Source organism: Pochonia chlamydosporia, chromosome 5 (genome assembly GCF_001653235.2).
Source record: "Pochonia chlamydosporia 170 chromosome 5, whole genome shotgun sequence".
Classification (NCBI taxonomy): domain Eukaryota; kingdom Fungi; phylum Ascomycota; class Sordariomycetes; order Hypocreales; family Clavicipitaceae; genus Pochonia; species Pochonia chlamydosporia.
Genome location: NC_035794.1, coordinates 3,211,621 through 3,238,688, shown reverse-complemented (window position 1 = coordinate 3,238,688; position 27,068 = coordinate 3,211,621). Strand labels below are relative to the sequence as shown.

The 27,068-nt window shown below is 48.0% G+C and overlaps 10 protein-coding genes across 10 annotated transcripts; 7 read left to right on the top strand and 3 right to left on the bottom strand.

Moving 5' to 3' along the window:
- Positions 1–248: 248 nt before the first annotated feature.
- On the bottom strand, positions 249–1,131 carry VFPPC_13999 (GNAT family acetyltransferase; the record flags this gene model as incomplete). The annotated part of the gene is made up of 3 exons (XM_018291770.2): positions 249–499; positions 592–777; positions 912–1,131. 3 exons carry the CDS (start codon positions 1,129–1,131, stop codon positions 249–251), a joined length of 657 nt encoding a protein of 218 aa, XP_018142430.2.
- Positions 1,132–2,373: 1,242 nt separating this feature from the next.
- Positions 2,374–2,643, bottom strand: VFPPC_16308 (hypothetical protein; the record flags this gene model as incomplete). The annotated part of the gene is made up of 1 exon (XM_018294061.1): positions 2,374–2,643. The coding sequence occupies one exon, from the start codon at positions 2,641–2,643 to the stop codon at positions 2,374–2,376; it is 270 nt and encodes an 89-aa protein (XP_018142429.1).
- A 1,054-nt stretch (positions 2,644–3,697) lies between these two features.
- VFPPC_06283 (lysine acetyltransferase protein) lies at positions 3,698–4,891 on the top strand (the record flags this gene model as incomplete). The annotated part of the gene is made up of 1 exon (XM_018285336.1): positions 3,698–4,891. One exon carries the CDS (start codon positions 3,698–3,700, stop codon positions 4,889–4,891), a length of 1,194 nt encoding a protein of 397 aa, XP_018142428.1.
- A 2,985-nt stretch (positions 4,892–7,876) lies between these two features.
- Positions 7,877–8,074, top strand: VFPPC_16307 (hypothetical protein; the record flags this gene model as incomplete). The annotated part of the gene is made up of 1 exon (XM_018294060.1): positions 7,877–8,074. The coding sequence occupies one exon, from the start codon at positions 7,877–7,879 to the stop codon at positions 8,072–8,074; it is 198 nt and encodes a 65-aa protein (XP_018142426.1).
- Positions 8,075–12,059: 3,985 nt separating this feature from the next.
- On the top strand, positions 12,060–13,031 carry VFPPC_13998 (short-chain dehydrogenase; the record flags this gene model as incomplete). The annotated part of the gene is made up of 3 exons (XM_018291769.1): positions 12,060–12,354; positions 12,477–12,727; positions 12,795–13,031. The coding sequence occupies 3 exons, from the start codon at positions 12,060–12,062 to the stop codon at positions 13,029–13,031; spliced, it is 783 nt and encodes a 260-aa protein (XP_018142425.1).
- Positions 13,032–15,558: 2,527 nt separating this feature from the next.
- VFPPC_13997 (hypothetical protein) lies at positions 15,559–15,978 on the top strand (the record flags this gene model as incomplete). The annotated part of the gene is made up of 1 exon (XM_018291768.1): positions 15,559–15,978. The coding sequence occupies one exon, from the start codon at positions 15,559–15,561 to the stop codon at positions 15,976–15,978; it is 420 nt and encodes a 139-aa protein (XP_018142424.1).
- Positions 15,979–16,787: 809 nt separating this feature from the next.
- VFPPC_16306 (hirsutellin A toxin) lies at positions 16,788–17,356 on the bottom strand (the record flags this gene model as incomplete). Its single annotated transcript, XM_018294059.1, has 2 exons — positions 16,788–17,183; positions 17,252–17,356. 2 exons carry the CDS (start codon positions 17,354–17,356, stop codon positions 16,788–16,790), a joined length of 501 nt encoding a protein of 166 aa, XP_018142423.1.
- Positions 17,357–18,385: 1,029 nt separating this feature from the next.
- VFPPC_06278 (hypothetical protein) lies at positions 18,386–19,394 on the top strand (the record flags this gene model as incomplete). Its single annotated transcript, XM_018285334.1, has 2 exons — positions 18,386–18,890; positions 18,958–19,394. The coding sequence occupies 2 exons, from the start codon at positions 18,386–18,388 to the stop codon at positions 19,392–19,394; spliced, it is 942 nt and encodes a 313-aa protein (XP_018142422.1).
- Positions 19,395–20,818: 1,424 nt separating this feature from the next.
- VFPPC_06277 (nad dependent epimerase) lies at positions 20,819–21,703 on the top strand (the record flags this gene model as incomplete). Its single annotated transcript, XM_018285333.1, has 1 exon — positions 20,819–21,703. The coding sequence occupies one exon, from the start codon at positions 20,819–20,821 to the stop codon at positions 21,701–21,703; it is 885 nt and encodes a 294-aa protein (XP_018142421.1).
- Positions 21,704–23,283: 1,580 nt separating this feature from the next.
- Positions 23,284–26,754, top strand: VFPPC_06275 (hypothetical protein; the record flags this gene model as incomplete). The annotated part of the gene is made up of 6 exons (XM_022428504.1): positions 23,284–23,352; positions 23,431–23,548; positions 23,608–24,301; positions 24,389–24,710; positions 25,357–25,986; positions 26,038–26,754. The coding sequence occupies 6 exons, from the start codon at positions 23,284–23,286 to the stop codon at positions 26,752–26,754; spliced, it is 2,550 nt and encodes an 849-aa protein (XP_022284316.1).
- Between the last annotated feature and the right edge of the window lie 314 nt (positions 26,755–27,068).

Genomic DNA, 27,068 nt, shown 5'->3' with positions numbered 1-27,068 from the left:
GTAATTAGCCCCTTGAGAGCTTCTAGTTTCAAAGTTTTCTTCTCTTCGCCACAATCTGATTCGGGTTCTTGGTTTCTTAGCACGCTTGTGGCTCAAAGGTGCCCAGACTCCCCGAGCTGTCCTTTCGTAGGTACTTGTTTTTCTTTCTTTTCAACTTTGGATATTCGTAGCAGTCGTCTAGCAAATTGCCAAGTACCCAGTGTTCACTTTTGTATGGGTCCTCTGTAACTGCGCCTATATTGATGTTGTCATGCAGGACGGTATGTGAAAACTATCTCTTTGTATATCTGAGCCTCCGCCTCACCGCCGACGCGTATAGCTAGAGATATTGTCTCCCCAGCAGTGAATCCGTTTTTGTTGTAGAAAGCGGCTGCTTCGACCGTGCTCTCTAAGTACAAGGGCGAGCGACTTGCCTTGGACTGCTGTATGCCCCATTGCACCAACAAATGGCCGGCTCCACGGTTACGGAAGGCAGGATCAGTGCCAATGAAGGAGAGGCCTAGCCATCAAGTTTATCAGCATTTATGCTCCCAACAGAGAGGGTGGAGAATCAGGAGATCCGGTAAACGCCCTGCCTGACCCGAGACATACGATAGAATGGAGCATCTCCGATAGAACGACGCTCAGCCTCAGTAGCTTTGGCGGTCCAAGCTGCCAGAGTGTCGAGATCGGTACCATCTGGCCATATCCAGGGCGGCTCGTTATAATTTTCACCGGTATGGACAGGGTGCGACCACTTAGCAAAGGCGACGACAGTTTCGACGTTCTTCTCTGGATCTAGTGGAGAGGAAGGGTCAGCGATTCGCTCACCGGGGACCATGGCAGAAGATACATGTCCACATTACACGGGGGGCTTCGGCAACAAACGTCTTCGAGGGGGGCAAGTTGACTCGAAAGCAGCTAGTCCTTACAATCGGAACTTGTCACCACAAGTACAGTCGTATTTGGGTCATCGATATCGGCGAGGGCCTTGTCCTCAATGCAGGTCTGTAGCCGTTGGCGGATAGACGGGGTTGGAAACTGAGCAAGGAGCATGGCATTGTGGCCAAATGCAGCCATGTGAATCTCTGCAACTCTGGGTGCATCTTGACGTGTTGCAGTGCGCATATGAATGTGTTTTAATGTCGCCATCGTCATGATTTCTGCTGCATTGTTTCCCTTGCGAATTTTAGGATCGTTGCATGGGAATAATAGCTGCGAAAAAGAGAGGTGACTAGGTCTGGTCTACTTCTGGTAAATATCAAAGTTCGAGTCCGTAGGTCTGGTAACCGCGGTTGCCCTTCTGCCAGCTGATACCGCCTACAACGGGACATCTGGATACTGGGAATTCCACATGCAGCAAATCTGAGCGCTGATTGTTCAAGTTGTCAACGTTTAATGTTGTTTCGAATTGGCTGCAGCTGTGCATTCAATTCGTCCCGACTTGTTAGCTTTCAGCACCGCCGGCCTAGGGGTTCGATCCGATGTTTACAAAAGACCAGGTTTCTTGTGGATACTTCTGGTAACCATGAAATTTGTTTGACAAAGTATTTAATAATAACGCTGTCTTCTGAGCAGTCAACCAGACACTTTCGACTCCCCCCGGTTAGGGGGCGCCAGGGCCTCGCTTTCCCATGTTGTCTTTCATGGCTGTTCCCGTTGTCATATCGCATTGTCTCGCGCAGAAGCGAGAGAGACTTTAGCCACTGCAGGAGGGTGGTACTATTGGTTGAATTGGAGGGTACTGACCTAGTCGAAGTGGCGATACGCAGAGCAATGTGCTCCTCGTTGGACCAAACGCAACAACGAACAACGCCGGATCAAGCAATGCCCGCACACCAGTCATCAAGGATACCAACGGACCTAACAGCGAAGCTGTCTGAAGGTGCAACCTGCTGAGAGAATTTGCATGATATTCAAGCACGGTACAGTAGTGTTCGATCGAGCATATCATGGTGTCACAAGCGGACTGGCTCTGTGAGGATGACGGATATAACGTCAACGTATATACCGAATACGCATCATAAAACGCTGGCAATTCGACGACGGTACTGTATTGTATCGGTCTCAAAATTGGAGATTGAACCCATTTCCCACTAGATGTCGTGGTCTCTTTTCAGCTTGTGGCCCAAACGTTCTGACCTGAATGGGGGCGCATTGGGCTGCAAGGCTTCTGCAACCACGCAACACTTGGCTACCGATTGCCGAAAACCCAAGTGGGACAAATTTTCCCCTTCTCTCCAGTCATTAGACTGGGGTTCACCCCTAATCACCAAGGTCGTTACACAACTCCGGTTTCAATTTAGATGAGCTGAATGGGAATTTGCGAGCATGTCTATAGAAACAAAGGTCTGCGTCCTCCGTATGTTGCCAAGAAGCTTGTCTCCACACCGGTCAAACATTCCGAAAACCGTCCATGACATGTAGCTGGTCAGTGATCAGTGAAGAAAGGCCAAAGTGTACGCAGCCTTGGCTCGGTTGGGGTTCAATATCGATGTTGAACTTGACAGCAGAAAGGTGGGTATTCCGGCAAATGTCGCCTAGTATTTGCGGAATTTGAAACAAGATGTTATTAAGGGTATCGTGGTATCTGTGTAGAAGGTACATATCAATGGATGTCTGTCGAATGGTGACTACGAAACGACTACATATACTTGACTCCATAAACGCGCGGCTGTCGAGGTGTAAGTGCAACTAGTCCCATTCTAGGAACTGCAGAAAGGCACCCCGAGTGTTATAGCTATCAGACTGGAAATATTTACTTTACATTTATAGGGATACTGTAAGAATAGAGCAAATTTACTTGCTACCATTCCGTAAGAGATACAGAGCCTCTAGCGTAACAGAATTTAAGCAGAGGGCACCACCCACAATAAAAATTTTCTAACCCAGCAGTCAGTGCAACAGCCAGTGCCAGGCGGCAGTCAGTGCGACAGTCAACGTGGCGGCTAGAAGGTTGGATTTCGTAGAACAACGACTGCGTGTTGAAATTCTCGTCACAGACTGCTGCATAAAGGCTCGGGCCACACCCAATGAATACCGGACTGAAAACAGCGGCAGTAGGATGTGTGCAGTCAAGGAAGACACAGAGTTTTCCGAGTGATAATTACATGTAGTTTCGAGTTAGTAATCTACAAATAGAAGCATATTGGTGTCGGTGTCTAGTTATCTAGATATGTAGTCAAGTACTCGGCCCATTCTTGGGTAAGGAGTAAGTACATATGTTGGCCCTGGCAGACTGGGCTGGGTGAATTGGAGCGGGGAGATGGTATGGTGTGTCACACAAAAAGGAAGAAAAGTCGTTGGCCTCTGGCAACGCCATTTCATTCTACTGTGACAGACGGCTTGTTGAACTGGACAATTTCAGGCATTTCTGTGTAAAACCTTACCACACGTGGCACAGGGGGGTTCAAGAGCTGAGCGTGATTTGAGAAGTGCATCCCGTTCCGGCGTGAAAGCATATGCCACATATCTACCTAGGTAAGTATTTGATGTCTGGTGCTCAAATATTCGTATACAGTCGGCGGAGGTACCCCGCTCCTAAATAAAAAAGTCAACATCAAAGTAGAATACTCACAATCACATCCATTCAGCATCATCATATCTCGCCAGCCGTCTTGTGTGTGTTAAAGCCTACTCATACAGCACTTCCCCAAGAGCAGCTGAAACTCTAACGCCCTAGTCTCTAACAGAATCATTCATTACCAAGTTGACAATTATGGGTTCAACTAGCGGCCTCCTCAATTCCGACTCACCTCATTTGCACCTCGCCCAGCCCACCCCAGAAGAATGCAACCAGATTTGGACCAGCACCGCGGCCTCGTGGAAGGACTCACTAACCACAACTCTCTACATCGATCAGAATTGGTACCTTTCAACAGTGCCGCATACTAAAGATGGAGGCATAACCCATTGGGTCCTCGTTGGCAAAGATCAGTCGCCTAATCAGCGACAGATCTTCTGCTCATGTGAAAGCTACCGTCAGCGCTCGCTCGTCGCTGACGAGAAGGGAAATATCGAGGAAGGCATTGTTCACGGTATCGCCAGTGTATTCTGCCCGTCGGAGCTACGGGGCCGTGGCTACGGAACTCGACACATGAAAGAACTTGCCATGGTACTTTATGGATGGCAGGCTGAGCATGGCAAGAGCATCGGTAGCGTCCTGTACTCGGATATTGGAAAGGAGTACTATGCCAGAGCGGGCTGGCTGCCGGATCCTGGGAATGGACACCTTATCTTCCCATCTATCAAGATGGAGAAGCCAGTCGTGGCGAAGCCAATACATGAGTCGGAACTTGAAGCACTCTGTCTTAGAGACGAGGCCATGATCCGTAAGGCGATGGCGACACCTAGTGAGGTACGGAAGCGCGTGGTAGTCCTACCGGACCTGGACCATATGATATGGCATATCCGAAAGGAGGACTTCGTCACCGACTACCTCTTCGGCAAGAATCCGGGAGTCAGAGGGGTGATTGCAGGCAGTCCTGGTAAGCAGGTTTGGGCAGTCTGGGTGCGTCGCTACTTCAAGCATCCAGATAATCCTGTAAAGGCGGAACTGGACGACGCAAGTGGCCTGTACATTCTCCGCCTCGTAGTAGAAGGAGATGAAACTACCAACAAACCTTACGGTCAATTGCCTCTGTCAACGGGCGCGTATCTGAAGCAGGCAGCTGCGCTCAAAGCTGTCCTGCAGGCTGCACAGGCAGAAGCAGCAGAGTGGCGCCTGGACCGAGTGAAATTGTGGGAGCCGTCACCTCTAGTAGAAAGTCTTCTCAGGAAGAGCGGCCTTGATGCTATCCGAGTCGAGAGGACAGAGACATTTGTCTCCTGTGCGCAGTGGTACAGCGAAGACAGCGATGTTGCAGAAGATGCTCCGGCTTGGGTGAACAATGAGCATTACGCATGGTGCTAGTGCAGCACTAGGGGGACCGGTTCTTAAGCATCTTGTGTTTCCTGTGTTCCCTTGTGGCTAGTTAGAAAATGTTTCATAATTCGAAAATATCTCTCCTCACATGCCATGGAAGCATTATCTCTTTATGTGAAAGGGGGGGGGGGGGGGGTGCCATCTCGTGATGCTTGCGGAGGCTGTACTTAATATGGATTGAGATGCGTAAATGTTATTCAACATGGGGTACCCTGACCTATAGAGTGACTAGACATGAGGAGCGCTTGATATTTTGTCGACGGCAATTGCTGATGGAACTGAACAGGATGCCTACATAGTCAACTCCTGACGGCCAATTGATTGTAGAATCTTCCATGGCAGCCTACTGAGAGATTTAAGATGCCATCATGACGCCACAGTGTGTGCAGACTTCCTCTGCCTTCCCTATTCTGATAGCAGACAGCCCGAGGACGGGTTAGTTCTGTCAACCCGCTAGAGGCCGTTCACAGAAACTTCCAGGGATGTTTGACGACCACGAGAGAAGGAACGTAGACTGGCATGTTAGGCACTCTAATAAACAGATGAAAAAACGTTGACTCGGTGCGGTGCCAGGAATAAGGGGAGAAAGGCAGTGATTCCTGTACTAGGTGCCAGTCTTACCCATTATCGAGATTCGGGCTCTGGGAGGGAATGAGAGCTATGCATTTGCAATTAATGCATCTTGACATGGTTTATGACACTGCTGGTGATAGATCGTAAGGCAGAGAGACCCGTGAAATGGGCCCAATCTTTATTGCTGTGCGCTATCCGTTACCTTCAAAGCCTGGAGCCTCTCATAGAGTGCAGTTCCTTGGGTCCCTGTACCTTCGTATACCTAATGCCAGATGTCTAATAAATCTGCTGATACATACTGGGGTGCTCCTTCATCATCCATACGGCGCGACAGGCCTCGCGTGACGCAAAGCTCTGCGACCGGCATTTATATCATAATCCCCTCTCCCTGTCTCCGAGTTGATTCATGTCAATGTCAGATACGACTGTTCAGTCTCATCACCAGTCGAATATTCACCCGTCCCACTATATGGATTCTGCGCCAGCATCAGGTCGCGAAGTGGTGGTGTGTAAGAATAGTTTGTGATGTATTGCACACCATCGGGTGCTTGGAACGCAAATCCGGTATCTGGGGTTGCGTCAGTGGCCCGTAGGTCCAGCATGAACCTTTTCAAATTAATGCATTGTCGAACACGGGACAGGATCGTCATCCCGCTCGTCTCGTCCCGTAGTTCCTGTAGAAGTTGGATGGTCTCGGTTGCTGGCAAACTGCCAAGAGCTTGAACTACTTCAACAAGCAGATCATTTGACTCTGATGAAATTGGTCGAGCATCTCGGTATTCACAGCCCCTTTCGCTTTTATCCTTGCAATTGGAGCACGTGGGGCGTTTTCCATTGCACTAATGTTCTTAGCATGGGTGGGTTTCTATAGAAAGTCTGATGTGTGTGACAACGTACTCGAATCTTTTTCCGCCGGCATTCTTCGCATGCCACGGATACACCAATTCGGGTTTTGGTCTCAGTAGGTTCTGGCGCGGGGTCGTGCGTTGTCCTGTTTACCAGTGGCTGGATGGGCACGAAACGACGGTTCATTTAGATGAGGTGAAGCCAGGTCGAGGGTGATGCGTGCAACGCTGTTCGTGAAGAGGATAAGTTTCAAGTAGAGCGATAGCTTGCTAGGCAGATTTCAGTCTCAAAGATAGGAACGGTTGCTTGTGGTATTAAAGGCCGGTCGCACTAATTTGGGAATAAGGTAAGGGATTAGTTTCAGTTACTAATCGAGGTAAAGTATGCAAGGGAACGGCATCTTTTAAGATTAACATGACTTTACTGAGATGTTGAACGTGTACTGCTAAATCATCTAATAGACAATCTGAGAGCCAGTTCAAGGGTCCAATTGTCGTCCAATCAGAACAGCGCGTGGTTGTCCAAGGACACGACCGAGAACCAGACTGATCGTGGGTCGGATTGATTGGCCCCTGCAACGGACTCTCTCCGTCATGCTCGCCGATTCTTATTGGCCAAGATTAAACAGCCCCCATGTTTTTGCCCACCTCAACATGTCAAGAAACATTGACAACTATTTGACCGCCAGGTGTCTTGTGCACAATGTCATGTCAACTTTCAATGTCGAGTCCTCGTCGTATAAGACTGGCAAAGAAGGTACGATATTGTTGCCAATACGGGAGAGAATTCCGAGTGCAGGACCGCGCTATTTCGTCAATGCCAGGACGGCATGGCAGTTCCAGGCAAAAGCTTCATTCACCAACAATTCATCCTGAGCCAGTTACAGATTTCAGAGTCCAGACGAATCACTACCTAGCGATTTTGCATTCTATCACGACGATGGAGAATCTGTGCGATTCATGACCGAGTTTTATGGCGGCGCAAATGCCCCAATCAGCTGCTGATCAACATGATGGGACGAAGTTCAACCGCCAAAAAATCAACACTTGTTGCGATGCCTGCGAACGAACTTGCCATGGGTGCAATCAAGACCGAACAGCAGCTTGGGCCGTTTAGCACTTCAGATTCGGGATTTTGGCGGTTTCTGGGGCTCACAGCTGCCTGTTGTCAGCTGTCTCTAAGACGTCAACTGGATGGAGTTCAATGTTTCCTGCCCGGTAGGTTTGATACCAAAACCAATGGTACGTTGAGGGTATAAGTGCGCCTTGTGCATGATTTCCAGTGCGCGAGACCAATTTAATATCTTCATGCTAACTGCGCCCCTAGTGTAAATATTACAAGGACTGGAACTCTGACCGTGCAACAACAGCAGCGGTTGCCTGCCTGTCGTCGTGGAAGCAAAGCAGGATGGAACGGTCCATTGGTCCTGTTGCGCAATGCTATCCGGTCCTTGAAGCCACACCTTGAAAAGGAGTCTATTTCAGCATCTTTGCCAGGTATCTACATGTAGGTTCTCTATTGAGGTCAATTCATTGGCGGCCCGTGTGACACAGTATGAAGAAGACTGATCCTACAAAGCCTACAACGCCAGCCATACACCGCACACCCATCGCCACGTATTTACAGCCAAAGCAACAGGTGCATTGGATATTACTACCATTGAACCACAAACCTCAATGGCCTGTCGAATTCACAAAGAAGTATGATGGTACACTTCCGATAAAGAGACAGGTTTCACACTTGCGATGTTGAAGTCTGGAACCTCCGACTCAAATTTGGTGGGTAGTCGGTACGCTTCCTTCTCGGTCTTCATAATCTTCATTCGTGATAATGCTGGTCGCCTAGTTGACTTACTTAAAGTCTGGCAGCTTATCATTTCGTCATGGGTGCAGAATTGGGCCACCTTTGCCATCCATGCCAATTGGTCAGTCAATACGGTCATCGGCGACCATAACAACTTGCCACCCAAAAAAACACGTTTCATAGACGAAAACGAGAATCGGCGACGGTGGCGGCGATCGGGTGACATGGACTTCAACAATGACCTGGCAGGTCCCTGCCAGGCAAGAAACTTCAATGTTGACGGGACCAGTTTCCGAGCTGCCCAGCCAATAGAGGGGGCCAAGTTTGCTTCACTACAAACCCCACCTCCATTTGTGCAGTTGCGCATTGCGGAGGAACTTCCGGCACCAACAGCGTCAGTTTGACAACTTCTCAACGAATTCGACCAAGAGAAATGCAACGACAATATCAGAATATCCTTCCAAAATCCGCGGATCGCGTGGAGTATGGGCCTGAGAATGCTACGATAGAGGGAACAAGTCCTCTGACAAGGAGGGCACCTGGCAAATTCGCATGCAATGCCTGTAGGCAGAGGAAAACTTCGGTTCGTTGGGGACTTCTAGACTCAACATTGAATGGCTCAGATTCCCTCCCTCAGTATCTGTTGACGACTTAAAGTGCGATGGCAACCGGCCGCAATGTGCCAAGTGTCAAGGGAAAAGACTAGATTGCGTCTACGCGCCAAGAAACAACGCTTCATCGGAAAAGCTACAGAACGAAGTTGCCTCTCTCAGGGCTCAACTTAGCCAACACCAAGATTTCGTAGAAAAATTAAAGTATTTGCCAGAGAAGGATGCCGCAGACCTTGTGAGGGCTTTGCGAACAAGCTCAAATCCAGGGAATACAATCCGCCATCTTTCAGGCGCTATGAATGGGAGGCAACGTCCGTCAGATGTAAACACCGCTCGCGCCATATCACCACTAACTGAGTCAAAGCTTGAGTTCGAGCTCATGTCACGTCATTACTTGACGTACCCAAGGCTTCTCCCGATCAAAGCCTCAGCTATAAAGCTCAGTAACGCGGGCGAGTCAATTCTAAGGAACATCAGCAGCAACCGGCTACAGACATCAAGTCACCCTCTCCGAGACAATTACGCTGTCTCACAATGGCCAATTCGGGATAATCTGCAGCTTCTGCATGACCCCATCTCGGCCACTTCAATATCGTTGGACGTGAATAACATCTGTGACAGTTGGCTATACAACCTGCACATGGAACACTGGACAACTATTCCAATTAGCAATGCGCATGCTGCTGCTGTACTGTCATTATACCTCCAAACAGACCACCCTGTGCTTGGGACCTTCGACGTGGATCTTGTTTTAAATGACATGGCTGCACAACGTCCAAGGTTTTGTTCCCCCTTTTTTGTTAGTTCTTTGATGTATATTGCTTGCGTATGTCCCTCCTGGCTTTACCGTTCAGGGGACGAGAAGACTAACAAGGCTATAGCAAGGGTACACGCGAGTTAACGTTGGAGTGCTAAAATTTAAGCATGCTTTCTTTGACGAAGCAGAGCAATATTGGCAACGCGAGCGAGCTTCAGACAGCATAGTTAACCTCTCTGCCATTACAACCCTATCACTTGGCTGTGTGTTTTAGGGCAAGAATGACTTTGGTAACAAGCTGTTGCTAGAGACACGACATATGGCAGAGAGACTTGGCCTTCTTGGTGTTGATCGTGGCGAAGCAGATACAAACAGAGACGCCTTTTGTGAACAGCCGCCTGAATGGATCAGAGCGGCTTCACACGCTGCATGGGGCACATTTGGCTGGTTGGGGTACTTCCACTCTAGTGACGCAATCTAGCTACAGGACTATCACTAATGTCTCTCAACAGACTTTATAGCATTTTTTACGTGGACGATCCCGTTTAATATCCCCCGACCCTGCCAATACCTGGCTCTACAAAGCGGGATAGAGCCTGGCCATCACACCCTTTGCCTACTTACATGGGGCACACTTTTCCGTCTACTTGTGAATTGTGGACCATTTGGCAAGAGTTTTTTACGGCATACACCTATGGCGACATGACACTGGGGTCCGAAGAGCACTTAGCAGTTGCAGAATCTAAGTACCAAGAGTTATTACATTGGGCCGACATTCTCCCTCCAGACATGGCTTGAGTGCCAATTGCCCAGCACATGCGATGATCTTCCAGCGAGTCCCATACCTTAACAGATGTATACCCTGAGACATGTTAAAGCCCTTGGCTGACCGCTTTAGCTCGTTTTACCACTGCGTGATCCTCAACATATTCCGCCCCTTTACCATTGCCGCTGAAAGTCCAGCCTTGGGGAATGACGTCAAGCTAGTGGCGTTTGCATCGCCAGATAGCTCGCCGCACGCGGCATCTAGTGCATCACTGAATCAGTTAAAACGAATTATTTTTGACTATTCTTTCCTATATCAGAAGAAATTGCAATTAAGTCTGATGAACGGCGCACTCGTCCAAGTTGCAGATGCTAGCCTTAAGGACCGGAATGACCGAGACTGGCGGCTTTACTTTCTCCTATGCGTGCGTTGCTGGTTGGAACTGTATACTTGCTATCCGATTTTTGAGGATATTGTACCGGCATACCTGTCCATGGCCCTACGGAATGGCATGTTGACCACCCGGGAGGCGGAAGCTCTCAAGGCAGAACTACATGCCAATGGCACTCATCACGCTAACAGCGAGCGACTCACGACAAGTTTCACGGCTGATTTTGAGCTGGCTTTAACGCATCCTGATGCGGCCGAGGCTCATACACTAGCTCAGAGATTTAGTGAGCTGAGTTTTTTTGTGGATTTCACGGAGGGAGATTCCGTTGCCCCAGAAATTGCTGGTCAGCCTGAATAAGGCATAGACTTTGTCAGCTTGGCTCTGGTGATGACTTCGGCGCAACCAGGTATGGTTAATTCGAATATAAATTTCATCTCTATATGCACTCAATAATACATACCAAGTACTCAGATGCGCTTAAAGCCTACTTCGTGAAAGTGGATAACCCATGTTTTTGTCTCAACATTTCCCCTATACCTTTCGCGGCAATGGAGAGCAATGTCGAACCTTCTCACATCGCAGGAAGTTTGCTTAGTTTGATGGTTACATCGTTGACCCTGACTGGGGCGAGTCGATCTCATCCCGTCATTGCTGATGAGATGAGATCGGCACCTGCGGTGACGTTTGTACAGTTACTGGTTTCTCCATATGCTACTACGTTGCAAAGGTGGCATGAAATTTTCGACCCTGCAAACACCTTGTGTAACTAGAGCGATTTCGTTTGTTAGAACACACCGTATGCTTGTAGCACAGGCCTCTGAAATCGTACATGTATGGATTGCCACCAAATTCCGCACCGTTTCGTATCCTCGGACTTTAGAACCGTTTCGTCATGGCACCCATACAAAATCGCTGCATCGATTTGTTCAGCGGAAACACCGGCTACATCCGCAACGGTTCGCCATGGAGTAAAGACAAGGGGAAGGAATATTGATGCCACAACCCCATGTGGCTTATTGGTGGAACCAAGCACCCGCGCTAATGTCAACGACACCAAGATTGCGTATCACCATTTTCCGAAAGAGGAAATTTTGTCATTCCGCTCATCTCCACTCTTCGTGGCTGGGCTATTATTGGCTATTTTGTAAGCCGAAATTTCTGAGATCATGGACTCAGGCACTTTGTCGTCGGAATTTTGAGCATCACCAGCTAATATACCTCGTGTACGGCAAGGAACGTTCGGACTCTTGCGGAGTTGCTGGGGGATTGGAAATGAGTGAGCTTGGGTATAAAAACCTGGTCTCCTGTCTCCAGGGAAAGACTTTAGCATCATCAATAAGCCTTACTACCGCATTACATCTCTTCTTTCCTTCAAAAAATTCCTCCCAAAGCTTTTAGTTGCACACACCATGGCCGTTGACACACTCTCCCTGGAAGGCAAAGTCGCCATCGTCACTGGTTCAGGCCGTGAGAATGGCATTGGCGCTGGCATTGCTCTGGCTCTGGCTAGAAATGGAGCATCCGTCGTTATCAACTATGTATCAGATGCGACTGCCAAACGTGCCGAGAAGGTAGCTGAAATGCTGCGAGAGGCCGGTGGCAAAGTCCTCATTGTTCAAACCGGCGTGGACACGTTGGAAGGTGCTCGCCACATCGTGCAAAAGACGTTGGAGGGCTTCCAAACTACTCACATTGATATACTCGGTATGCATCCATCTTAACACGATCTAAGTCGTATATGCAGCATCGCTTTTTGAGCTGCTTCCCAACTCTAATACGTAACAATTCGGCATTGACGGATTGGTCATTTACTAACGAATACACAGTTAATAATGCGGGCGTCGGCTTCCTCAGCACTCTAACAAGCGAACTTGACCCTGTTGAGACTGCCAAGGTGTACCAAGTGAACGCAAATGGCCCTCTCTACATGGTCAGTTCGGTCGTGCCTCACATGCCTCCGGGTGGTCGCATCATAAACGTTTCTTCAACCCAGTCCAAACAGGGTAGTGAAATGGTGTCTACCTATGCTGCTTCAAAGGCAGCCTTAGATAACTTGACTGTGTCTTGGGCGGGAGAGGTACGCTTCACAGCACTGTTTCTCTACTGAATAACCCCGACAACTGTACTGACAAATTTCGTGGCAGCTCGGTAGAAGTAAGGGAATCACAGTAAATGCTGTAGCCCCGGGGCCGGTTCTCACAGACATAGTGCCGCCGGAACATGTTGAGGCTATGATGCAGCCACAGATTGATCTTACAAAGGCGGCCCATCGTGCTGGTACACCCGCAGATATTGGTGATGCGGTCCTTTTGCTTGTCAATGAGAAGGCGAGATGGATCACAGGCCAGTCCATTTCCGTCAGCGGTGGAATCACTCATTAGTTTTGCTACCACCCATGTATTTCGTATCTTGAGATATTTGCTACAAATGCAGTCACAACTCCGAGCTTAGTGTAGCACCAAACTGCTCGTTAATTTGCGTCTTGAGCGCCTGCTGCTCTTCGGTTGCTAAAGCGTCGTTCCAGGCGATGTATCGCAGCTGGATAAGCAGTTCATCCCAAGATACCCAGCCATATGTGCTCATTAGTGGTGAAATATGGTCGATCATCCAATGTCTGTTTTCTCCATCCGAGCCCAACGCTGCGATGACGAGCACCCATAGTTTTAATTGTTCCAGGCCAGCCCAATCAGAGTCATTTGTGGCAGATACGGCTCTTCTTATGGCCCCTTGATATTTCTTGGGACAATATAGCTCGTCACCAGATGATTTAGTCAGTACGGTAGTGACGTAAATTAATGCAGTCAAACGAACAGCTTCCCTTACAGCTATGCTACCTTTCGTGCCGGTTGCCAATAGGGCACTGGTATGGTGAGTAAGTGGCTGTGACATGGCAAGTAGGTCGTACACGAGAACAGCGAGCGCCTGGAACAGATATGTCGAGCCCTGTTTAATGCCAAGTGGTGCTTGGTTGATATGCTCTGCCAATTGTGCTAGTTGGCCCAGAATCCGCATGAGGTCATACATAGCGGGATACCGGCGCTGCCAGGAACAGAGAACTCCGTTAAGATGCCGAGAAGATGCAGATATCTCTGAGTCCCCCAGTGAAGCCACTTTTGGTCTCGGAAATCGTGGCCGCCGGTCAAATACAAGTGATCCAATCACATCCACTCTATGATGAGGCAGCATTAGTTGGAGGGCTTCATCGCAGTCTCAGAAGGAATACAGCAATACTCACAAAGAAAGGGCCTGACTCAAAGGTTGAGATACATTAAGTTTGCCTATCCCATCACTTGTGTCCATGATGACTCGTAAACCATCCAAGTGCATTGTCCATCGATCAGATTCGAGACGACGCATCTCAAGCGAACAGTTAGACATATACCAGCTAATGGCGACAAATGGTAAACTCACATCGTAGAACGCAAGACAAATAATCGTTCCAATTACGGCATCATAAGCAGAGATACCGCCATGCTGTAATAGTCGCCCTCTGATGAGCCCGATTAATTTGGTATACTTGCTCAAGGCGTCAAGCGGTTGCTGAGCCGTGTTTCCGATGAAGTTACCAAATACTTGCGAGGCATGACACCCAGTGTCCACCAATACTAGGCTAAGAGCTGTTTTGTCGTACAACACTAGCGCCTGAAAGATGCGTTGGAGGTAACTACATACATTGACTTGTTGCAGGCCTGCCGCTGGCCTTGAACCCACTGATTCGGAAGACAAGTCAACGAGGGCACCACGCCTCCTTGAAATAGCAATATCTCTCATAACATGACTGCGAATGATATGTTGGTTGTGTCTGTCACGAATCTCTCCAGGTGTGCTGATGTTGATAAACGCCAACTCTGTATTCGGCTTTGTTGGTCCCGCTGACTGAGATGTTGGCACTTGTCGCCAGTTCCTGATTCGCAAGTCCATACTCTCTACAGCACAGGTGGAAAAATTTGTATTAGGCCTCACAACTCTGCCCGAAGTAGATGTTGTGTTGGGAACTATATCCGTCCGCAATTCCTGAAAGTCCGCAACATGGGCGGAGTTGCTGACCCTGGATAGTCTAGCACCAAAACCCGCATCGTCCAAGCATTCAAGGCTAGTTTCCTCCGTCTTACGGGCTTATTGAGAATGAATTCAATTGGCAGGGAATATTTATCTGCATATACCTTTGTAGTTTCTAGGGTTTGCTTGTCGCCGACACCCGCGAATGTGTGCTGGTTGGCGCTACGCAGCCAAGCTCATCGGCACTCTTCATTGCGGCGAATTGTAGGGCTTAGTGTTCTAGGGCTGAAGTGTCTCTATTTGCGTTACAATTCTGACTTGGGCATACGGCAGAATGTCGAGTCACCAGAATCTTTTAAATCTACCTTGACGCTTATATGTTCTCCATTTGCCTTGTGAGAACTTCAAGTGATCATGCGCCACTTACAGAATGTCCATGAAAAGAACTTATAATCATGGTTTCCAGAAATGTATGGCAACTCCCACTATTACGTCAACTGTTCAAATTTCTGCCTACGCAGAAGTACAGAGCAGTTTGGGGCTCTTACTTAGCAAGCCCCATTTGCGTACATGTTGTGGTAGATGGCCTGGTCCCTGGCATAAATCCAAGATGAACGATTCCGAGGGCGTCTTCTAGGACCTTATCAGCCCTTTCAGAATGCTTTATCACATGTCTGTGGTCCTGTGTCAAAGTTGATGCCGCGACTTGAACCGTGCGTTGCAAATATTCGTTGACAAACGACGGGTTCTCCAAACCTCACACTTTTACCCTTCCGCGTGTAGTGATGAGTATCCTGAGGTGTTTCCAGTGACTGCCCTGTGTGACTTTACTTAAAATGTGTTAATTCCATCTCTTCGGAGGGATAAACTGAGAGCAAGCTTTAGCAGGCTTCCCTGTTCAACTTCATAATGGCTGAATCCGCCGGGGTCCAGCGCTATAAGGCTTTCAGTTCAACGGAGCAAATGCAGCAGAGAGCCAATACATTTGACAATGGCTTCGCACCAAAGACAACTGCACCTCCTGCACGCCTATCTAAAGTGTTGTACTTCCCCGCTAACAGAAACTCGGACTTTAGCCTACAGCTGCATGATATTAGCGCCGAGTATCATCATACCATCCGCTCCTCGCCTTTGGGTGGGTGTGAGCTTACTGGTGACGCTGTAATGGGTAACCGGCTGCTTTTCACACGATTAGCAACTATAAAGAAACCACAAGCTTTGAGCACCTCGGCTAAGTACGCGACTGGTGCTTACATTGGTGCAACTGAAGCTGCAATTACTAAGAGGCGTGTTGGAGATAGAAATGAGGATCGTGAACTTGAGATGTGAGTAGTTGACCGTATTGAATTAGCTATGGTGTATATGAAGCAGATGCAGAGTAGTACACTGCCAAACTTTACCGATGATTACTCGATGACTCTGGACTAGACCATTGTTGTCACCACCACATTCGCCATCGAAGATACCAGCGCCAGTGCTGCAACTTCTCGGCATCCCTTCACGTTTTCGAATTCCAATGATACCGAAAAGCTACAATGGACCCACACCTAACTGGTCCATTGAGGTATACTCTCGTGGAAGTTGATCCCTCTGGGACGGATGACGAGGGCACCGATCCCAACAGCATCGTGGCGATCTATCACTATATTGCCCGGTTCCCTTCATTCTCAGTATATGATAGTGAAGGTGTTTTACTCTTGCCTGAGAATACAACTGGATCTGTATCGGAAGAGGACATCATTGCGAGCTTATTGGGCTTGTTATTGACAGTTCGGAGGTTGGTAGTCAAACATCCTGTTGTACAAGCAAGTCGGAGTAGGAGGAAGTCGCTGTTAGGGCGGGTCTTCACTCATTTGATGGGGGTTCGTGGAACGCAATTATAACTAGAGTGGTAACTTTAGAACTCTATTTATGTCTGGCATTTGGCGCGAGTTACAGCCAGATATTCGCCAAACCCGCTTTCAGTGTACAGGCAGTCACTTCTGGGGGCGATGGCGATTCGACAGGCATGACCTTTCCAACTTGATGGGAGATTATTGCAGACGGTCAAAGGGCCAAGAGACTCACAGCAGTCTCACGAAGTGTATGTAAGTGTATCTCGGTCAGCTAACTGGCCAAATGAGCTCACAACCTTCCATTTATACACATAGCTGGAAGAAACCTTGGCCCTGATTGTTGTTCGTAACAATAGAATGCGTCATCACGCCACAATACACAATTCCGCCATTGTTATTAGCATACACAACGCGGATAGGAGTAGGGCCACCAGGCTGCCTATCCGTTTTCGTGTCCTTCTCCCACTCCGCATTCTTGCCAACCCAATAGATTGGGTATTCCCACAGCATGGCGCCAGCCTTATCACAGTTATAGATGTTAAAAACGAGACCGTCTCCGTTGTAATACCTGTGAGGGTCTCCGCTCTTGCCGGTCGTGAAGCCTGCCTTCCTGGCTTGAGCTTGGGCAACAGCAACGTCAACTTGGAAGTTCCTGATGGGGCCTGCAGCATTGTTGAGGCGAGGGCGGCAGTTGACGAACTGAATTGAACAAGCTTGGTTACTTTCTGCGTACTCTTGTTTCGGAGGGTTCCGGCGTTGACACTTACGGGGGCTCGTTCTTCCAAGTTGTTTTCAACGAGTTCAGCAACTGGACCAGCGAGAACAGGCGTGTTCAGCGCGGCGGCAGTAAGAAGTGTAGCAAAGAACTTCATGATGACTTGTGAATGGCAAGGTAGATTTCTGGGTGTAGACAGTAGTGGTTTACTGCTGAGACTGACCGTGAACACAGAGTTTATATACGCTCCTCAAGAGGCGAACTATGTTGTTCCCGAAGTCCATCATTTCCCACGGCTTACTGTACCAAGACCAAAATCGAGATGCGTAGGACTTAATCCGGCAATTGCAATAGAACAAATGTGGAATCGCATGCCGGTCAAACAGGATAAGGAAATGTGGCTATATGCGGCGTTTACAATCCGGAGAGTTTTTACTCTGGTGCAACAATGATACGCCAATCATAGCGGCGCCGGGCTTTCTTCCTTCACCTGAAAGTCTGTGTTAATTTGCTCGGCATGCTTCCGATCCAGACCGAGTTTCAGATCCTATGTCAATCGAGCTCAAAGTAACTAGTTATCGCCATGCCCGAACAAGAGAGGCGAATCAAGGATGCATCTGTCACGCCACTCAGCCGTGTGTTTGTGACTGTGACATCGATTGCCTTTGCTTACTTATAGTATGGCAAGACTTTGCATAATATTGGTATCCAGCGGCAGCATTCGGAGGGTGTTTCAACGCTTGCAGAACTCAAAGTAAACAAAATGCGACAGCACAAATACGAAGCAGTCGGCATCTTCTGCCGCTTGGGTTACATGACAGGTTGAGTCTCGAACATCTCACTGCAGCCCGACAAGGACAAAAGCCCCATGCGAAGCTGACTCATCTGGGGAAATATGGCTTCTCGTTTCTGCGTCATTGGATGATTTTGGTCGGTGCTTTTTGCCTGCATTCGCAGGGTCAAAGGTTCAGGCAGCCACACGAAAGTACTCTCACCTTGCCACATGACGCAACTCCAGCAACATTTCTCTTTTCTCTGCAAATAGGGATCTTTTCAGAAATATTTGCATCATCAAACGGCATATATCGGAAGATTACTGTGTCGTTTATCTTACCCCTCTTCTGTTGTGTACCGTCGCTGTCCAACTCGTCCGCGCCAAAACTTTGCCCCTACATACTCTGTCACCATGGCTTCCCAAGACGTTTCTGTTCTCAGCCTTCACCTTTTTGATCACGACGACGATGCTGAAGACCTTGAGTATAAGCAGGTTATTAATGACTTGATCACACAGCAGAAGACTCCCCACCAAGTTGCAGACGTTATTGACAAATGGGTGGTTCGAGAGGCGAATACAAAATATGACCAGCTACAACAGCGGAATCCCCCATTCAACCTCACTCCCGAGGAGAAGGATAGGGTGTATCTTGTAGGACCCAATGCCTCCAGACACATTGAGATGATTGTTGGGTGTATCGCCAAAGTTTGCACGGCATATCCTCCCGGCCACGCTGTGCAGAATTCATTCATCGAATTCTTCCAAGCCCTCAAAGCCATGCCTCGACACGAAGTCCCCAATCTCAGCTACAAGGACGGTCCGGACGAGCCAACATTTGACATAAAGCTGATATTATGGCCCTTTGGCACCCCGTCAGTTGATCACCTCGCTCAGAAATTCCAACGAGAAGCTGAGGGTGCGTTTTCCATATGCTTGTTATTTCTGTTTGCAAATTACTAATCTGGCATTTGCTATTTCTTTAGAACTCGCGTACCCGTTCTCTGAGGTTGAAACATCTGGAAGTGAAGCGCAACTCCGCTGGAGGAATCTTCAAAGCTTCATCTCTCGTCTCACTGCCCTCGAGTTAATAGATTGCAGTATTGCAAGTGCCCTGCCATACATTCTACCGTCACACTATGCGTATCCGGACCTTGAAAAACGCAGCATTGGCGGGCCGCAGCGCATAGCGGGAGATCTCGTCGCTGCTGCACAGTGGCTTGAGCCCGACTCGATTCGCCAATGGGTATATGACCAATGCAGGAGTACTGGTGAAGGTGACGATTCTACTCAGACTTGGAGTATGGATAAATGGAATCAGTTGAAAGCACAGCTGTCCTTCATTGCCTCAGATGAGCTGTTCCCACAACACACTCGGGACTTGGCACATTCATTGGGAGAGAAAATGGAGTCACATGGTTAGATATCACCAGTGAGGGGTGGCAATCAAGGCTAGTAAGGGATGTACTCGGTCTTTCCGAGATTTTGATCAAGAGACAATGATTCCGACAATGTCGGCGTGAGTTTTTGCTGACTCTGCGTCTGTGCCAGTCATCACAACACACCACACTACCTACATCAGTAGCGCTCAACCAGGAATACCATCTCCCAACTTGGCTAAACAGATCAAAAAGAGGAAGAAAGAAATAGCAAAAAAGACCAAAAAAAACATACAACACTGGGAATTCGCTGGTCGTCACCGACCCAACTACTAATCCAGCGCTCGCCAGGTTATTAAGGGAGATCGGACGGGATCCTAAGCTCTGCTAGCGGCTGTGGTCGTATGTGACTGTTGATGAAGTGAATCGATTTATGAATGATGGATGTGACGATTAGTATCTCACATCTTGATTCCTTACACATTCATGTCTTGTACCTGTCAGTCATGTGTGATTCATCACGCCGCGCAGCCGAACACAGTCGACAGTTTGCAACAATGTCAGAACCGCCTTTGGTCCAACGCCTCCAACTTCCAGACTAAAGGACAAGCTTCTCCGTTCAGGTTCAAATTGTTACAAAAATTATCTGCTGGTTAGCTCATTGTCAAGAGCATGTGAAAGTGAAGCCATCACAACCCTGGCCTAGTATCACATGGACCAGGCACTTAGTCTACGTGGCTAGGAGCTAATTTTAACTCACGAACCTAAATCAGCCATGTCCCGACCCTCAGCATCCGACATACAGTGACGTATAGCTTATTACGCGAATGCTGAAGACTACTGCCCAAGAAGGTTTAACTACCATCACGTCGGAGGCGCGTCGCAAGAACCTTTATTGCATGTAAGACTCATGACCGAGGAATTTTGCCACAAGATTGCAAAACCTTCACCCGCATACAGTTAATAGCCTTTGAAGAAAACAAATGAAGACCTTGCCGTAAATATGATAGCGTGGCATAGTGAACCACGCAGTATTCTGCATGCAGAGGTGCATCACAGCTAGGCCGACCTGCGAAGCACCATGACGAAACTACAGGGTTCACTGGCAGACTTGTTTCTTTCAGAGAGCCGATTTAAGTTTGTTTTAGCGATAACTATCTCAAGTGTGGCCAAAATTGGCCCTGTACGGTACTTAGCCTTGTAGCTAGAGATGTAAACTTCATAGCTAAAACAACTTCGGCCTTAGTAGTGAAAAGCGGCTGGCAAAACTATCGTGTGCCATAACAAAAATCTTTCCTCTTTCCCGCTTCCTTTCGCTTTCTTATGTCGTCGAGTACAACAGCAGACGTAAGGCTCAACAACATCCACTGCCACCCTCTGATAGTAGTTCACAATCGATCAAGCTCCGCAATAGCACGAAAAGGAACCGCCATCTACCTCTCCCTATTAAACTTTTCAAACGCACGAGATGATCACTTCGGAGGAGAGTGTCGGTCGAATGGCCGACACCAGCCAAAGATCTCAAAGAGGCTCTGAGTTGCAAGTCCTCTCAGTAGGTCTTCTCAAGACAGGATCTTCCTCAATCGCCGAAGCCTTGACCATATTGGGCTACAAAAACGTTCACCATGGATTAAACGCCCTCGACGACCGTGAATTCTGGAGTGCCATGCATCGAGCCACCAACGCAACCTTCCCGAATTTACCGACATACACGGGAAATCCATTTACTCGCTCGCAATGGGATGAAATGTACGGTTCCTGCGACGCAGCTACGGACCTGACATCGTTTTTCGCCCCTGAACTCATAAAAGCCTATCCCGAAGCCAAAGTCATTCTAGTCATACGTGATTTCGACGAGTGGTTGAAGAGCTACAACAATGTATTCGCGGACCTCTTCAGTTTTAGGGCCTCTCTCCTCGTTTATGTGGCAGAACCGATGATTGGATATGAGATTGTGAAGGCGATGCGCAATGCAGTTCGGGGGTTTTTCAGGGGTCGAAACGAGGAGGAGTGTCGTCGTAACTCGCGCGAAGCTTTTCATCGACATAACAAGATGGTTCAGGACATAGTTTCACCGGATAATTTGCTCGTGTACCGCATTGGCGAAGGCTGGGAACCGATCTGCAGATTCCTGGACAAACCAGTGCCAAAGGTGGAGTTTCCTTGGGTCAACGAGGCAGTTGTTTTCAGGAAGAGATGTCGTAGGAGAGGCTGGGCTCATTTATTTTTGTTGATCAAGGTAGTAATCTTTTGGGTCTTGGCACTGGCGTCGGTTGGTTTTTTTATGTGGGTTGTTGACACAACACGGCGGGAGTATCTGTCACAACCGAAAATGATTGCAGCGCGGGAGTAATTGCGGAGGATGGGGTTGTGCTGGACGAGATACCATGGGCATATTAGTAGCAGCGTCAGTGTCTTCATGTGCCTAGTCTGGCGTGTCTTGGATCCCTGAAACATCAAGTTGTTTGTTTGTTTGTGGTGTTTAACCTCCGGTACCTCCTGAGTTAGATCACTTTACACACGTTCGGCTCTACAGGGTAGTGACTGGTGATTTCGAAATGAAGTATATTCCACAAATCTAGATAAATCCCTCATGGTTGAAGTAGCATACGTAAAGGTATTGTAGCTCAGAGGAGCTGAGATACGAGCACAATCTAATAATTTGTGGAAAGGGAAAAGTCAAAAGCGCAATGACGAGTCCCTTTTCTGTAGTTATTAATTGTCTGTGTGTTGGCGATGTTGGCTGGTCGCTGAATGAACCAGCAGCACCAGCTTGCTACCAGCCAGACCCGGCATTTATTACCAGTGACATTGACCCAAAAGAGCTGATGTTTTCGGAACCTAAACTCTTCTGCTTCCGACAACCTAACTTTTGGAACGACTATTGTTCTCTCAATGACACACAAGTTTAGTTTGGAACCAGCATCGCCACGGGCATATCCAAATTCGGCACAAATTGTATCCATTTGTGCCCAGCCGTAGCTGTTGCATTAACTGCATGTTTTGATTATATGTGGAAACACACCGGAGGTCAACCTCTGCAACAGGAATAGGCCCTGCTGGTGATGCCGGTGGCGAAACCTGAAACCCAGCCTGAGCTGACTCTTGCAGTTTCGACCCCTGGTCAGCAACGCGTTCTGTTGTCAGCACAGCATTTCTAACAATTGGTAGAATATATTTAAAACCTGTGAGACGCCACTCGTGTCTGTGTCCCAGAATGGCTAGCTAGATATTCACAATGCGTCGCTGAGTATAACCTCAACCGAGGATCAGTGCCGATATGGAACGTCTCAGAAAAATGTGGCCGCCCATCTTGGATAGCCGAGTAGATCCTTGCGTTGATCTTTCATGCCAATGCAAGCCTCAATCCTTCTCTCGGCAATCATAGCGACGCTACTCTGCAATTTCTACTTTGATTGGTGTTGATTGGTGACTGACTTTAACCATCATTGCTCAGACCCTTTCTTCAACCCTGGTCAAAATTGAGGCAGCTAACCTAAGTTAGACAGTAATATGGTGAGAGTCAGAGCGTGCAGATGTCATCGCGGGCTTTCCGCTCATAATATTGGCAGCTTTACGCACGGATTGCGAACTTTTGGCATGAAATATGTTAACCGGACCTTGGATTCGTTGTCAACTCCGCTCGACAAGGACATGAGGACAGACTTTGATGGGTGGAGGACGTTTCTTGTGGCCATTGTCATCTTTAAAGGGAGGTTATATATTTCTGAGCTCTTGCCTGGGGTTTGAATCTGGGCACTCCCTGCGATGTGCTGTCCGACTGACCCCATCGTCAACGATTTCTTCGTCTTCCAAATGAGATGCTCTGACCCCGATAACCGAATCATCTATCAACCTGTTCCATCAATCGGACTGCCCCACGGTCATCTGATGTTAATGGCGTTGTCTAGCTGATTGGAATGTATTGTCGCTATGTCTGGAAGTCATAGTGAAATGCTTCGTGCGGCTACAGTCCAACTCGTTACTTTGCCGGCATGTGCGGTACGTATACTGTCATACGACTCATAAGTAGGATTCTTGCGTTTTTCTCTGTTTAAAATCTAATGCCGACGATCCAAGACCGACTGTTACATTTCCTTGACTGCTTCGCCTGATAACTACCCATGCGACATCGTCTCCAATAGCGCTGCACTAGAGCAATGCCTCCTTCGCAGTTGTTCTCTGCCGCAAGCTATCCGTAAGTCTCCAGCGAACTGCAAGATTGTCATGCATCTACTGACATATTCACGTTGCAAGTCGCAAGGAATATTACGGAGACGGCGTGTGGCACTCCAACGCACGATAACTCTACCGATTTTCTCGTTATAAATATTGTGTGCGGTGTCGTAACTGCTGCGGTCGTTGCGACAAGGCTAGCATATAGAGTATTCTTCAGCCCCAAACGAGGCTATCTGGACATCGATGATGCGCTGATTCTTGTCGCCTCTCCTCTCGCCATAGCAAGCTTGGTGACAGTACTGGTCGGACTGTGGGGGAATGGAATCGGCAAGGACGTTTGGACACTGAGTGCCGATGAATTGGTCAGCTTCGGTCTCTACTTTTACATCATGGAGGTTTTATACCTGAGCCTCCTTACGCTCATCAAACTATCCTTGTCGGCCTTCTATCTTAAAATATTTCCTGGCACGACAATTCGACGACTACTGCTCGGAACCATCATCTTCAACATCGCATTTGGGCTTGCCTTTCTCTTTAAGGGCGCATTCCAATGTACACCTGTAGACTATAGTTGGCTTCGCTACGACACAACAAGAGGGCTGACAGACGAAGGCCATTGTGTGCAGATCAATATCGCGGGATGGACCAATGCGGCAATAAGCGTGGCTACAGACTTTTGGCTGATAGGCATACCTTTGAGTCAATTGAAGAAACTACAACTTCACTGGAAGAAGAAGATTGGCGCGGCCTTCATGTTTATGACGGGATTCTTGTATGTTTGAACGTGCTGCTCTGGCTACTGGAGTCAAAGTAAGATGTTGTCAAGACGCAACTGACTGACACATTCCATGTTGTATAGACTGACCGCAGTGTCGATTCTTCGACTCACCTCACTTCGGAAGTACTCCAACACAACTAACCCTACGCATGATGACTACAAAATCGTCCTCTGGTCAACCGTTGAAGTTAGCATTGGCATGATCTGCACTTGCCTGCCAAGCATCCGACTGGTTTTGGTACGTATTTGGCCGAAGCTCTTTGGCAAAACTTCCCGTGTTCCAAGCAAGCATACACCACCTCCAACCTTCGGCGGACGGCTGCCAAAACAGAGCCCCGAAAGCTCAACTTCCAAGGAGAATTATGAAATGGACACAACCGCCATGTTAGCGGAGCCTTTGGAGGTACGCTATAGCGCAACTAGAGGTACTTGGAGCCAAGATCTGGAGAGGGAATACGATAATAAAGTCGTCAGACAATATCGAAAGAATACGATGATACATGAGCAATTATGATAATTTGTGTCTGGTTGAGACTTGGGGAATTAGATAGCCACGAGTACAAAAAACAGATGTACATATTTGGGTCAGGTAACTCATAGATAAACGCTATGGAACACGAACCATAGACAGGTTTTGATCTATTACGATACTACATATTTTTCATGAAAACTACGAGTCAATTGCCCTCTAAAATTCAGGTTGTTTCCATTGTCGGCTTCAATTGTCAGTAAGAGCGGACCATGGAACCGTTCTGGTGATTGGTGACATCATATTAGGCAAAAGTTAATGGAGTAATCTTGAGCCCTCCTGCACAGTGCTATATTTTTAGACCTTTGAGATGGTATTGGGAATATCCCAGGCAGGGAAAAGCCGATGGAAAATGGCTTGGCTGTCATCACATCTGATTCGATCGCCGCTAATTCCCCGCGTTGCTGACCACCTAGACCAAACCTAAGCCACCGTCAGCTTACGAGCCGCTCTTTTATAAAATAATAACAACTTCCTTAACTTGCTCCTTTCAACTTTAACCCTTTACATTCAATTGTAGAGAATCGAAATGACGGCATCCGATCGGTTACAAAGCCTCCAAAGTGAGCATCCAGACATCCAACTTGTGACACCAAATGATGAAAACTGGGAGGAGAAACGTCAGACTCGCGGCCAGGCAGGCCAGGAATGCAAACCTCTTGGAATTGCCATACCAAAGAATGCAGAACAAGTCTCTAGCATAGTTCGCTGGGCTAGGTCTCACGATGTTGAAATAAGTGTTCGCACTGGCGGCAACGACATGTACGGGCGCTATGTTGTTGATGGTGGACTAATTATCGACATGCGTGCCATCAATTATATCAACGTTGCTGAAGATAAAAAGTCAGCAACCATTGGCGGAGGAGTTATAACCAAGGATCTCATCTACAAGTTTGAAGAAGAAGGTGTCATTGCACCATTCGGCAACACTTGGATTGTGGGATATGTGGGTTGGGCGACTCTCGGAGGGTATGGACCTTTGACAAACTTACTTGGCATGGGGTTTGAAGGCATTCTTGCCGCTCAAGTAGTCAATGGCCGCGGTGAAGTGGTGGATGCTTCGCCTGAGATGCTGGAGGGTATTCGTGGTATGGGCGGGAATCTGGGTGTTATTACCTCGTTGACTTTCAAGGTCTATCCTGCCAGACAGGTGAGTGAATACAGTCATGAAAGTGCATTCTGCCAAACTAACGTCCCTTAGTTGCTCTCCGGCATGCTTCTCTTCGATGCCACACCGGAGAATGTCAACACCCTCGTGTCCGCCGAGGCTCGTCTAGTCATCCCGAAGGCCGTCACACTCCATCACTTTATCATGATGCTACAGGAGCGTATGCTAGCCGTCATGTTCACATGGTCGGACCCAGACCACAAGCAAGGAAAGGCATTCTTAGAAAAGTTCATCAACGAGCTGCCGCCTGTAAAAATGAATACGGTAGCTACGAAATCACCTGTCCAGCATCAAGAGCAAGTCCCACTGAAATGTTTACCCTGGGGAGCACAGCGCTCTATTTACATACAGAACCTGTCGCCAAAAATTATAGACATCCTCATGGAAGCACAGAAAACCATGCCTGCAGACGTCAACATGGGTTGGTCAATGGAGACAATTATAGATCATGATACCTGCCCACCGAACTGCTTCGGTGTTGGTAATCATCTTTTACTTTCATTTTCGGACATGGTGCCTGATGAGAAGCTACTTGAAGAGGCTCGTGCTTGGAATGATGAGTTGTATAAAGAGTTGCGTGAATCCGGAGATCCTGCCGTCTTGGAGGGATCTTATGCATCTCTCACGAGACCCGATGATCGAACTGCGCAGCAGCTTTTTGGGATGAAGTGGCCAAAAGTGAGAGAATTAAAAAAGAAATATGACCCGGATAATGTGTTTAGTAATGTGGCTCCGAAGATAGATCTATAGTTATCTAGTTGAATATTTTTGAAGAAAGTGAGATGGACACAAGCAGGTCTTATCTCCTGATCCCGGCGGTTAGAACTTTTGTTATGCGTATTGACATGAGCATGCGCATGGTGCTTGAAAGAATATTGGATACCAGAGCAATTCTTGAACTATAGGATAATATTGTGCATTTGATCAAATACTAGCCATTAGCAGCCTTCCCAATGCAGCCGCATCAAGCGACTGGTTAACCGAAGTAAGATTTTGTGCCCGAAAATGAACGTGCGAATGTACCAACTGCCCCAGAAAGCAAGCTAACTAAATACATTATATCC